The sequence below is a fragment of the Rhinoderma darwinii genome, chromosome 3 (assembly GCF_050947455.1).
Source record: "Rhinoderma darwinii isolate aRhiDar2 chromosome 3, aRhiDar2.hap1, whole genome shotgun sequence".
NCBI lineage: Eukaryota > Metazoa > Chordata > Amphibia > Anura > Rhinodermatidae > Rhinoderma > Rhinoderma darwinii.
In genome coordinates this window covers 205,572,092-205,584,524 of record NC_134689.1, presented here as the reverse complement: position 1 = coordinate 205,584,524, position 12,433 = coordinate 205,572,092, and the positions used below count along the sequence as shown (strand labels likewise).

The window sequence follows — 12,433 nt, the reverse complement described above, 5'->3', positions numbered from 1 at the left end:
GTCTGTGACGCTCGTAAATCTTGAGCTGCTCTTCATTGACTTCAATGAAGAACGGCTCAAATTACGTTGCAAAGAAGTGTCCTGCACTTCTTTGCCGAGGCAGTCAATTTACGCATCGTCGTTTGACAGCTGTCAAACGACGACGCGTAAATTACAGGTCGTCTGCACAGTACGTCGGCAAACCCATTCAAATGAATGGGCAGATGTTTGCCGACGTATTGTAGCCCTATTTTCAAACGTAAAACGAGGCATAATACGCCTCGTTTACGCCTGAAAATAGGTCGTGTAAACCCAGCCTTAAGGGTATGTTCACACGGCGGGGGTCCGTAACGGCTGAAATTACGGGGATGTTTCAGCCTGAAAACATCCCCGTAATTTCAGCCGTACCGGCATGTGCAGGCGCTTGAACGCCGCGTCAATTACGGCCGTAATTAGCGCTGCTATTCATTGGAGTCAATGAATAGCGGCTCCAATTACGGCCAAAGAAGTGACAGGTCACTTCTTCTACGCGGGCGTCTATTTACGCGCCGTCATTTGACAGCGGCGCGTAAATATACGCCTCGTGTGAACAGACAAACGTCTGCCCATTGCTTTCAATGGGCAGATGTTTGTCAGCGCTATTGAGGCGCTATTTTCGGGCGTAATTCGGGGCAAAAACGCCCGATTTACGTCCGTAAATAGGCCGTGTGAACATACCCTAACTGTCGCGCGGTGCTACACCACAGCGGCGGTTAACTGTGCAGGGTGTCTACCTTGCTCTCCCCTTTGCCACTGAATTCGGCAATTAACCCCTTAGATGCGGCCGTCGATTGCGATCGCCGCATTTAAGGGGTTTAGAACAGATCGGCAGCCCCCACATGCATTTTCTGAGGCTGTCGATAGTTGCCATGGCGACCAGAGGACAGACGATGACCTCCGGACTGCCATGTATGGAAGTCTGTGAGGACCAGCCGGAGGCTTCCTGTCAGTGACTGTCACGTCACAATGACGGTTAGAATACATTACACTACGTAGGTAGTGTAATGTATTCTAGCAGCGATCAGAGCTGCAATTCTTCAAGTCCCCTAGTGGGACAAAAAAAAGATAATAAAACTGTTTTACAAAAGTGTAAAAAAAAAAAGTTATAAGTTACTTAAACAGAACTGCTTTTTTTCCTATAAGTCTTTTATTATAGGATAAAAATGAAAACGTTAAAAAAAAAAAAAGTACACATATTTGGTATCACCGTATTCGTAACGACCCAAACTATAAAACTGTAATCATTTTCCCGCACGGTGAACATTGCAAAAAAACTAAGTAAAAAACACAGTGCCAGAATCACTTTTTTTGGTCACCACCCCTCCCAAAATATAGAATAAAAAGTGATCAAAAGAATAAGCCCTCACACCACTGCAATGACGGAAAAATAAAAAAACTATGGCTCTTGGAAAGGTGGGAGGGAAAAGGAAAAGCAAAAAAGGGATCAGTCCGGAAAGGGTTAATTTTGAAAAAAAAATATGACCACATATGGGGTATTGCCATACCCGGAGAAATTGCTTTACAAATGTTGGGCGGCTTTTTATACTTTATCCCTAATAAATTCTGCAAAAGACCTGTGGGGTCTAAATGCTCACTATACCCCTAGATAGATTCCATAAGTGGTGTAGTTTCCCAAATGCGGTCACTTTTGGGGGTTTCCACTGTTTTCGTCTCTCAGGTGCTTTGCAATGCAACATGGCCTCCGCAGACCATTTCAGCTAAATTTGAGCTCCAAAAGCCAAATAGCGCTCCTTCCCTTCTAAGCACTGCTGTCGGTCCAAACAGCAGTTTATTATCACGTATGACATATATTTCCATAATCGGGAGAAATTGCTTTACAAATGTTGGGGTGCTTTTTCTCTTTTATTGCTTGTAAAATTTAAAAACGTTGATTTTTCAGAAAGACCAATTCAAATAAATTTCGCAAATAAACTGTGGGGTCAAAATGCTAACTGTACCCCTAGATAAATTCCTTGAGGGGTGTAGTTTCCAAAATTGGCTCACTTTTGGGGGGTTTCCACTGTTTTCACACCACAAGACCTCTTCAAACCTGATATAGTGCCTAAAATATATTCTAAAAAAAGGAGGCACCAAAATCCACTAGGAGCTCCTTTGGTTCTGAGGCCGGTGTTTCAGTCCAGTAGCACACTAGTGGGATATTTCTAAAAATTGCAGAATCTGGGCAATAAATATTGAGTTGCATTTCTCGGGTAAAACTGTGATTTATGGGGACTTTCTAATATATAAGGCCCTCAAAGCCACTTCAGAACTGAAATGGTCCCTGAAACAATAGCCTTTTGAAATTTTCTTGAAAATGTCAGAAATTGCTGCAAAATTTCTAAGCCTTGTAACGTCGTAGAAAAATAAAAGGAAATTCAAAAAACGATGCAAACATAAAGTAGAAATATGGGATATGTGAAATAGTAACTATTTTTGTGTGGTATTACTATCTGTTTTACAAGCAGATACATTTAAATTTAGAAAAATGCACATTTTTGCAAATTTTCTCAAAATTTTGGTGTTTTTCACAAACATTGAATTTATCTACCTAATTTTTTCACAAACATAAAGTACAATATGTCACAAGAAAACAATTTCAGAATCACTTGGATAGGTAAAAGCATTCCCAAGTTATTACCACATAAATTGACACGTCAGATTTGAAAAAATCAGCTTTATCCTCAAGGCCAAAACAGGCTCAGTCCTGAAGGGTTTAAAGTGCTAGGCATGTTGTGTAAATCACATGATACAATTCCAGGTTGTAATGCAGCAAAACAGGAAAAACACAAACGTACGGAATGCTTTCGCGAGGCATTGTACTTTACTGTGCATGTACAGTATGTACTTGTAGAAAATAGCTGCCTGTGCCTGTCTCTAGGTCATGTCCACTTTATTACAAACATAACTGTAAAAAAAAACACAACACACACAGAGAAGAAGAATGTAAGAGCTGACATACATAATGAGATGCTGCTGTAGGTAGAAATACTTTATACTCCGCAATAAAATACTATTAACCTGTTAGATACCTAGACATTGTTACTTGAATGCCAATGGTCACATGATGTGTGGGTGGTAGGTCACATGACTGACGCCATCTTTAGTCCATTCAGTCATCCTAATGGAATAACATGTGTGCTATACTTTTTTTTTTTTTTTATTTTTTTAGACAGAGGCAATCACACTGGTTTAAGAAAGGTTTGTGAGCAGAAATTAAAAACGGTCAACTTCCTTAACGTTGATCTCATTGGAGTTTGTCTAAGGGCATATTCAGACGTGGCGGAATTGCTGTTGAATTCCGCTGCGGACACTCCACAGTGGAATTCTGCAGCAGCCATTTTTTACATTTGTTTCTATACATCTTTAGGAAACTTACTTCAGACGTTGCGGAAAATAACTGTGCGGAATTTAGGCTGCAGTGCAGCATTTTCCCTCCGCAGCATGTTCATTATGTTGCGGAGAAGAAGCGGAATTTCACTGTGTATTTCAGCCTTTGCAATGCAAAAACTGAAATCTGTGGCAAGTCCGCTGTGATATCTGCAACGTCTGAATTACCTGTCAAATATGCAAATGTTGGTGCAGATTCGTTGCGTAATTGCCACGAATCTGCACCAACGTTTGAGTGGAAAAATTCTGCCACTTTTGAACGTAGCCTATCACTAACATAGCACGTAGGACTTTAGTGTCACCACAACACCCACTAACAGGAGAAGCGGCCGAGCATTTAAAGGTAATGTGTCGCTAGAAAAAAAATTTTTTTTTTTTTAGTTAAACAGTTAGTGTATAGGTGATTAGACATTGTTCTAATTTTTTTATTTTTTTCACGAGTCAGGAAATATTAAAAATTAGATTCTAATTTATAATATTTCCCAGCGCTGGTCACTAGATGGAGCAATTCCCAAAATTGCAGCATTGCATGTGGTAAAGCAACCACATTGCTTTATGCTGCAAAATTTGAGAAAACTCACTCGCTATAGTGAGCTCTCAGAATCACCCCCTCCTTTATCCTGGCTAGTGCCGGGAGAAACGAGGGAATTGAACGGTCAAACCTCCTACACTGTGTGTCGCCATTTTTTGAGCTAACACACAGTGTAGTAGGTTAACATACAGTAGTAAACACACACTAAAACACGAACATACATAGAAATAACTTACCTGCTCCTGCCGCCGCCGCTCCCTCCGGTCCGTCCGCTCCGTCTGCTAACGCCGCTCCAAGTGCAGAAGTCCGGAAGCCGCGACCGGAAGTAGTAATCTTACTGTCCGGTCGCGACTTCCGGTCCACAGGAAAATGGCGCCGGACGTCGCACAGTTCAACTTGGACTGTGTGGGAGCGGCGCATGCGCCGTTCCCACACAGACGGCGTACAGCATAGTGGATGGAACGGGCCCCGTTCGCATTCACTATGGGACTGTAGCTGCCGTATTCCATGTCTGTATGTGTCGTTAATCGACACATACAGAAATGGAAAAAAAAAATGGCAGCCCCCATAGGGAAGAAAAAGTGAAAAAATAAAAAAAAGTAAAACACCAACACACAAATAAATAAAAAAATATCAGTCAAATTGATCTAAAAATTTTTTTTTTCGTGACACTGGTTCTTTAAGCTGCACCAAGGCAGCTTTTCAGGTAAGTTTTTAGCATATTGAGTTGGATATCATTCTTGATCAGTGGCAATGTATTTCATGCAATGCCTCAAAGATACCTGGATATATTAATCCACAATGAAATACTGACTTGAAGGTAACTTAAACCTAATAGACCATATGCCTCCGAGCTGCCATTTTTTTTTTTGTAAGAAAAAAAATGGGAAAGACATCACCCTGAAGAGCTCTAAGGGCGGTCATATACACAACATAACTGCTCGGGCTGACTCCAATCATTTCAATAGAAGAGGAGAATACATGTCTGGCAGTGGCTTATCTGAACGAAGGATCAGGTATGTTGAAATACGTTACTGATCCGGACAAAAGCGTCTAATGTCCAATCGTCACATTTCGCATAATGTGTATGGGCCATGTATAGATGACGTTTTGATCAAATGGCTAATAGAAAACACTTTGATTGTAATATTATTCACTGACAAATGATAACATTTATAAATTGTTTGCATTCATCAAATCTATTTTAGTTTATGTACATTTTTGGAAAAAAAATTTTTTATTAAATGGATTTTGTGTTATTAAACTACTTTCAAATTTACTTTTATTTTAAAAAAATTCGTTTTTAAAATACAGCTTCTATATGTCATGTATACATAGAACATGTATCCTTTTCTCTTAGCCGAATCCGTCATTTCAGCTGAACTGATGGCTCGGCTGAGACTGGGTCCTGCGAGTCCCAACACACAGGATCCAGGTAATATCGATCACAGAACTGACAGATTCGGCTCAGAGAGAACGATGCATCTTCTATGTATACAAAGTCAATTTAAAAGTTGCTTAACCCCTTCCCGCTCCTTGACGTACTATTACGTCATGGCAGCTGTATCGTTCGCGCTCCATGACGTAATAGTACGTCACGGGAGTAACGGCCGTTTCGGCCGTCCTCCCGACACATACAGGAGCTGTGACGCTGCTGTCTCGTACAGCAGCTGTCACAGCTCCTACAGCGGGGACCGATCGCTGTGTCCCCGCTGATTAACCCCTTAAAAGCCGCGTTCTATAGAGATTGCGGCTTTTTAGGGGTTAAGCTGCCATCGCCGGCCTGCTACGCGATAGCGGCAGGCGATGGTGACTATGGCAACCGGACACCAAACAATGGCGTCCGGCTATGCCATAGACGGAAGCCTAGTGGGTCCTGACAACGTCAGGACCCACTATGCTTGCTGTCAGTGAGTAGCTGACAGTTCTAATACACTGCACTACGCATGTAGTGCAGTGTATTAGAATAGCGATCAGGGCCTCCTGCCCTCAAGTCCCCTAGTGGGACAAAGTAATACAGTAAAAAAAAAGTTAAAAAATTATGTGTAAAAATAAGAAAATAAAAGATTTAAAAGTAAAAATCCCCCCTTTTCCCTTATCAGTCCTTTATTATTAATAAAAATATATAAACAAACAAATAAACTATACATAATTGGTATCGCCGCGTCCGTAACGGCCTGAACTACAAAACTATTTTGTTATTTATCCCGCACGATGAACGTCGTAAAATAAAATAATAATAAACCGTACCACAATCACAATTGTTTGGTCACTTCACCTCCCAAAAAATGGAATAAAAAGAGATCAAAAAGTCACATGTACCTAAAAATGGTAATGATTGAAACTACAGTTCGTTACGCAAAAAATAAGACCTCGCACGGCTTGATTGAAAAATAAAAACGTTATGGCTCTTAGAATAAGGTAACGCAAAAAGTGAATGGTTGCTTACAAAACGTATTTTATTGTGCAAACGCCATAAGACATAAAAAAAAACTATAAACATATGGTATCGCCGTAATCGTATCGCCCCGCAGAATAAAGTGAATATTTTATTTATAGCGCACGGTGAACGCTGTAAAAAAAAAAGAATAAAAAAACAATAGTAGAATTGCTGTTTTTTAGTCACCACGCCACCTAAAAATAGAATAAAAACTGATCAAAAAGCTGCATGCACCCCAAGAAAACTACAATGGATTCCTCAAGGGGTCTAGTTTCCAAATTGGGGTCACTTTTGGGGGGTTCCCAATGTTTTGGCTCCACAAGACTTCTTCAAACCGGACATGGTGCCTAATAAAAAAGAGGCCTCAAAATCCACTAGGTGCTCCTTTGCTTCGGAGGCCGGTGTTTCAGTCCATTACCGCCCGAGGGCCACATGTGGGATATTTCTCAAAACTGCAGAATCTGGGCAATACGTATTAATTTGCGTTTCACTGATAAATCCTTTTGTGTTATAAAAAAAATGGTATAAAGAGGATTTTCTGACAAAAAAAATAATTTAAATTTCACCTCTACTTTGCTCTAAATTTTTGTGAAACACCTAAAGGGTTCATAAACTTTCTAAATGCTGTTGTGATTACTTTGAGGGGTCTAGTTTCTAAAATGGGGTATTTCATAGGGGTTTCTAATATATGGGCCCCTCAAAGCAACTTCAGAACTGAACTGGAACCTAAAAAAATAAATAAATGAGGCAATACTTCGCTTCTTACATCATACTGATAATGAGCCGTGCCCACCCCGAGATGACCCCAGTTTTGACAGTTTGTATAAACGGAGACCCCTATTAGACCGTTTCAGTGCCCGGTTTTCCCAAGCATACACCCCCGAGAAGTGTATTTCTATTGATGAGTCCCTGGTACATTTTAAAGGGAGGGTTCAATTCCGCGAGTACCTGCCGGGTAAGAGGGCAAGGTATGGCGTGAAGATGTATAAGCTGCGAGAGTGCATCAGGGTATACCTACAGGTTTAGGATATATGAAGGAAAGGCCACCCCCAAACCAGACTGCATCCTGGACTACAATAGGTACATGGGAGGGATGGACTTGTAAGATCAAGCCCTGAAGCCCTACAGCGCCATGCGGTGTGGTATAAGAAGCTGGCCGTGCACATCATACAGATGGCTTTGTACAATGCGTACGTGCTACGTCGATGTGCAGGCCAGACGGGAACTTTCCTGGAATTTCAAGAGGTGATTATCAAGAACCTAATCTTTAGGGACCAAGAAGGGGGGGCACCCAGTACTTCTGGAAGCGGGGCCACACGCATCGTACCAGGGCGGCAACACTTTCCAGGGTAAGTTCCCCAAACTGGCAAGAAGGGAAAAAGTCAAAAGAGGTGCAAAGTCTGCTATAAGAGGGCGATAAGGGATGACACTATATATCAATGTGACACGTGTCCCGAATAACCAGAGCTCTGTATGAAAGTGTTTTAAAATTTATCATACATCCCTTGGTTTATAATTTACCCAAATTTTACTTACCCTGATGCACTCCGCACAGCTTATCCCCCCTCGTCTTTCCCCTCTGGGCCCTGCTGTGTGCCCAGGCAGCTGATAACAGCCACATGTAGGGTATTGCCATACCCGGGAGAACCCACATTACAGTTTATGGGGTGTAGGTCTCCGGTCAAAATGCTCACTACACCTCTAGATGAATGCCTTAAGGGTGTAGTTTTTAAAACGGGGTCACTTCTTGCTGGTTTCAACTGTACTGGTACCTCAGGTGCTTCTGCATACATGACTTCGCACTAGAAAATCCCCAGTAGGCCAAATGGTGGTCCTTTCCTTCTGAGCCCTCCCATGGGCCCAAACGGCAGTTTATCACAACAAATGGGGTATTGCGGCCCTCAGAACAAATTGCGCAACAGAATGGGGTATTTTGTTTCTTGTGAAAATAAGAAATTTTCAGCCAAAACTACATATTATTTGAAAAAAATTATTTTGTTTTCATTCCCAGCCCAATTCAAATTAGTTCTGTGAAAAAACTGTGCGGTCAAAATGGTAACAACAACCATAAATAAATTCCTTGAGGGGTGTAGTTTCCAAAATGGGGTCACTATTGGGGGATTCCTACTGTTTTGGCACCTCAACACCTCTTCAAACCTGGCATGCTGCCTAAAATATATTCTAATAAAAAAGAGGACTCAAAATGCACTAGGTGCTTCTTTGCTTCTAGGGCTTGTGTTTTAGTCCACGAGCGCAGTAGGGCCACATGTGGGACATTTCTAAAAACGGCAGAATCTGGACAATACATATTTAGTAGTGTTTCTCTGGTAAAACCTTCTGTGTTACAGAAAAAAAAATGAATAAAATTGAAATTCCGCAAGAAAAATGAAATTTGCAAAGTTCACCTCCACTTTGCTTTAATTCCTGTGAAATGACTGAAGGGTTAAAAAACTTTCTAAATGCTGTTTTGAATACTTTGAGGGGTCTAGTTTTTAAAATGGGGTGTTTTATCAGGGTTTCTAATACATAGGCCCCTCAAAGCCACTTCAGAACTGAACAGGTACCTTAAATAAAAGGCATTTGACATTTTCTTAAAAATATGAGAAATTGCTGTTTATGTTCTAAGCCTTGTAACGTCCAAGAAAAATAAAAGAATGTTCAAAAAACGATGCCAATCTAAAGTAGACATATGGGAAATGTGAACTAGTGACTATTGTGGGTGGTATAACCGTCTGTTTTACAAGCAGATGCATTTAAATTCTGAAAAATGCAATTTTTTCAAAATTTTCTCTAAATTTTGCAATTTTTCACCAATAAACACTGAATATATCGACCAAATTTTACCACGAACATGAAGCCCAATGTGTCACGAGAAAACAATCTCAGAATCGCTTGGGTAGGTTTAAGCATTCCCACGTTATTACCACATAAAGTGAAATATGTCAGATTTGAAAAATGGGCTCTGAGCCTTAAGGCCAAAACTAGGCTGCGTCCTTAAGGGGTTAAAAACACAAAATACATTGTCGTTTTTAAAAAAAAAAATATTCCAAAGGTGTATATAGCTTTTAAATCATGTTTTTATAAGAAAAAAAATTACTAATGCTGCATGTTGTTTTGTTGTGCTTTGCTGTCATAGTCCTGTTGAGGAAATGTACCGTATTTTTCGGACTCTAAGACGCACCTGACTATAAGACGCACCCAGGTTTTAGACAACAGAAATTAGGAAAAAATTTCATATTTTGCTTCTTTTACAAAGAAAAAACTATTGGTTAAAAAAAAAAATTTGTTCGGTTTCATCACATTCTGAGATCCATATCTTATATTTTTTATCGTTTGAGCGGTGTGAGGTCTCACTTTTTATTTAATTCTTTTTAGCACTATGGTGACCAAGAAACAATGATTCTGGGGTTTTCAATAAAAAAAAATATACGCCATACACTGTGTGAGTCAAATAATGCTATATTGTAATAGTTTCAGACTTTTACGGACATAGCGATATCATTTTTTTTAAATTATTTTTTTATTTAACATTGTGCTTGGGGAGAAATGGGAAAGGGTTTTTTTCAAAAAAACTTTAAAAAAAATTTACACTCCTGAAAATCTAATTAACTTTTTTTTTTTTTATAAATTGTATTAGTTCCCCTAGGGGACTTGAACCAGCGATCATTATATCGCTGGTACAATACACTGCAATACATGGATTACGCTGTTTCCGTAACTACTATTCAGTTCTATGGGAGTTACGGAAACAGCGTAGCTCAGCCAGTTACGCTGTTTCCGTAACTCGACCATGTAACCAGCGAGTGGCCGGGAGACAGCGGAGCCGGGTAAGATAGAACCGGATTTAGGGGGCTCCGTTCCAGAGATAGGTGCGGGTCCCAGAGGTGGGACCCGCATCTATCTGACATTTATGACGTATCCTGTGGGATATGTCATAAATTTCCTTCATGGGAAGACCCTTATAAATGCCGCGGTCGCTATTCACTGCTGCATTTAACTAGTTAAACGGACAGGAACAGCGCCATCGATGTTCCTGGCCGTTAGAGCAGCATGTGAGCTGTAAAATACAGCTGACATCTGCAGTGTATGGATGAGGCACAGCGCGTGAGCCCGCTCTGCTCTAAACATCATCCCCTCCCCGCTCCATGATGTGCCGGCACATTACGGGTCGGGAAAGGGTTAAAGGGGTTATCCGGGGACCAAAAATTGCATTGCAATAATATATTTATGTGAAACTAAGTAACTTATTTGCTTTAATTAAAAAATCTGTGCTAAATGGTGCAGTTCAAATCTCATGAATTATTCAGGAATTGCTGGAGCTTTTCTAAAAGTGATGACGCTCCGACAAGGCCCCACGTGACTGAGCTCTTGCTTCATGTGCTGTTCGTGATCATGACCGCAAGGGGCTGTCACATTGCCTATTGCTTGAGTCCTGATCAGAGCATCAGCTAGCGCTTTGCTCGGGACTCCAGCACTGCTCTCGACGTCCATATTTGGTCAATTCAGGTGTTTCCTGTCACTGGAGTCCCCGAGCAGAGCATCAGCTGATGCTCCGCCTGGGGACTCCACAACTTCTGCCCACGTCACTGTCCATATATGGACAATGACGTCAGCCTAGCAGTACTGGAGTCCTGGAGCAGAGCATCAGCTGATGCTCTGTCTGGCGACTCCACAATATCTGCCCACGTCATTGTAACTGTTCATAAATGGGCAATGATGTCGGCAGAGTAGTACTGGAGTCCCCGAGCAATGCATCAGCTGATGCTCTTCCTGGGGATTCCACTTCTTCTGCCCACATCACTGTCATTGTCCGTATATGGACAGTGACGTCGGCAACGGTACTGGAGTCCTGGAGCAGAGCATCAGCTGATGCTCTGCTCAGGGACTCCAGTACTTCTGCCGACGTCATTGTCCATATATGAAAAGTGACAATGACGGGGGTAGAAATTGTGGAGTCGCCAGGCAGCGCATCAGCTGATGCTCTGCTCATGGACTCCAGTGATAGGAATTCCTGAATTTAGCAAATATGGACGTCGGGAGCAGTGCTGGAGTCCCGAGCAAAGCGCTAGCTGATGCAAAAAACGCGGCGCAAGATTTATTCTTGCTAAAAACGGCGTCTAAGACCTTATTTACACGAGCGTGTTAAACGGCCGTGTGACGGCCGTTGAAACAACGGCCGTCCCACAGACCTTTGTAATTCAATGTGGCCGTTCACACAGTCGTTATTTCAACGGACCCTTCAGACATGTCCTATTTTTTCACGCGTCACGCATCCTTCCATAGACTCATCTATGGGGGATGCGAAACATTGAGTCTTACATTGCAGAGCATAGATGCACCTCGGACGTGAAAAACTGCAGTTTTTCACGTTAGAGATGTGCAACGCTCATGTAAATAAGGCCTGATAGTCTGAAAAATACAGTAAGTAGAATACTAATGTAGAGATATACATTACTAACTTGATTGTTCCTTCTTTGTAGCTGTGTTTACATATGAGAGTTTTCTATATTTAAATAATAAACACATAAGCATGTTTTTTTTATTTTTCCAGAGTAAAGCAGATGTTGAACAGAACGAAGCAGTTGAGATTGCTCGGTACTCCAGAGGGCAATATTTTGGAGAACTTGCATTGGTGACCAACAAACCCAGAGCTGCCTCAGCATACGCTGTCGGGAGTGTAAAATGTTTAGGTATTATAAATGTTATTATCTTGTACCAAAGTATTATGTGTAACTTACTGTAAGGCCCTGTTTACATCAGGTTAATGCTCCCTGCCAAGCGTATATATGCTTGAATATCAAAAAAAGGCATTCAAAAGGATTTCTTAGAATATCCATTGACTTTAATAGGCCAAACGTAGTCCAAAAGAATACTTTTGACTACATTTGACCGCTTTATGTCAGCATATGCTTTTTTTTTTTTTGTACAGAATAGCATAGTCTACCATGCTATTCTGTCCTCCCAAGTGTATGTATACTCGACATATAATTTTTTTTTTTACATTTATAGTCAATGGGTGACGTATGCAAACATAATTATTTTTAAATACGTGAAAT

The 12,433-nt window shown here is 41.1% G+C and overlaps 1 protein-coding gene across 3 annotated transcripts in view; it reads left to right on the top strand.

Moving 5' to 3' along the window:
* PRKAR2B (protein kinase cAMP-dependent type II regulatory subunit beta) overlaps nucleotides 1–12,433 on the top strand; it is a 135,902-nt gene that overhangs the window by 119,943 nt on the left and 3,526 nt on the right. For all 3 annotated transcript variants that reach the window (XM_075857278.1, XM_075857281.1, XM_075857279.1), the window contains exon 10: nucleotides 11,929–12,067. In XM_075857278.1, the coding sequence (XP_075713393.1) occupies nucleotides 11,929–12,067 (139 nt within the window). The remainder of the gene's footprint in view (nucleotides 1–11,928; nucleotides 12,068–12,433) is intronic.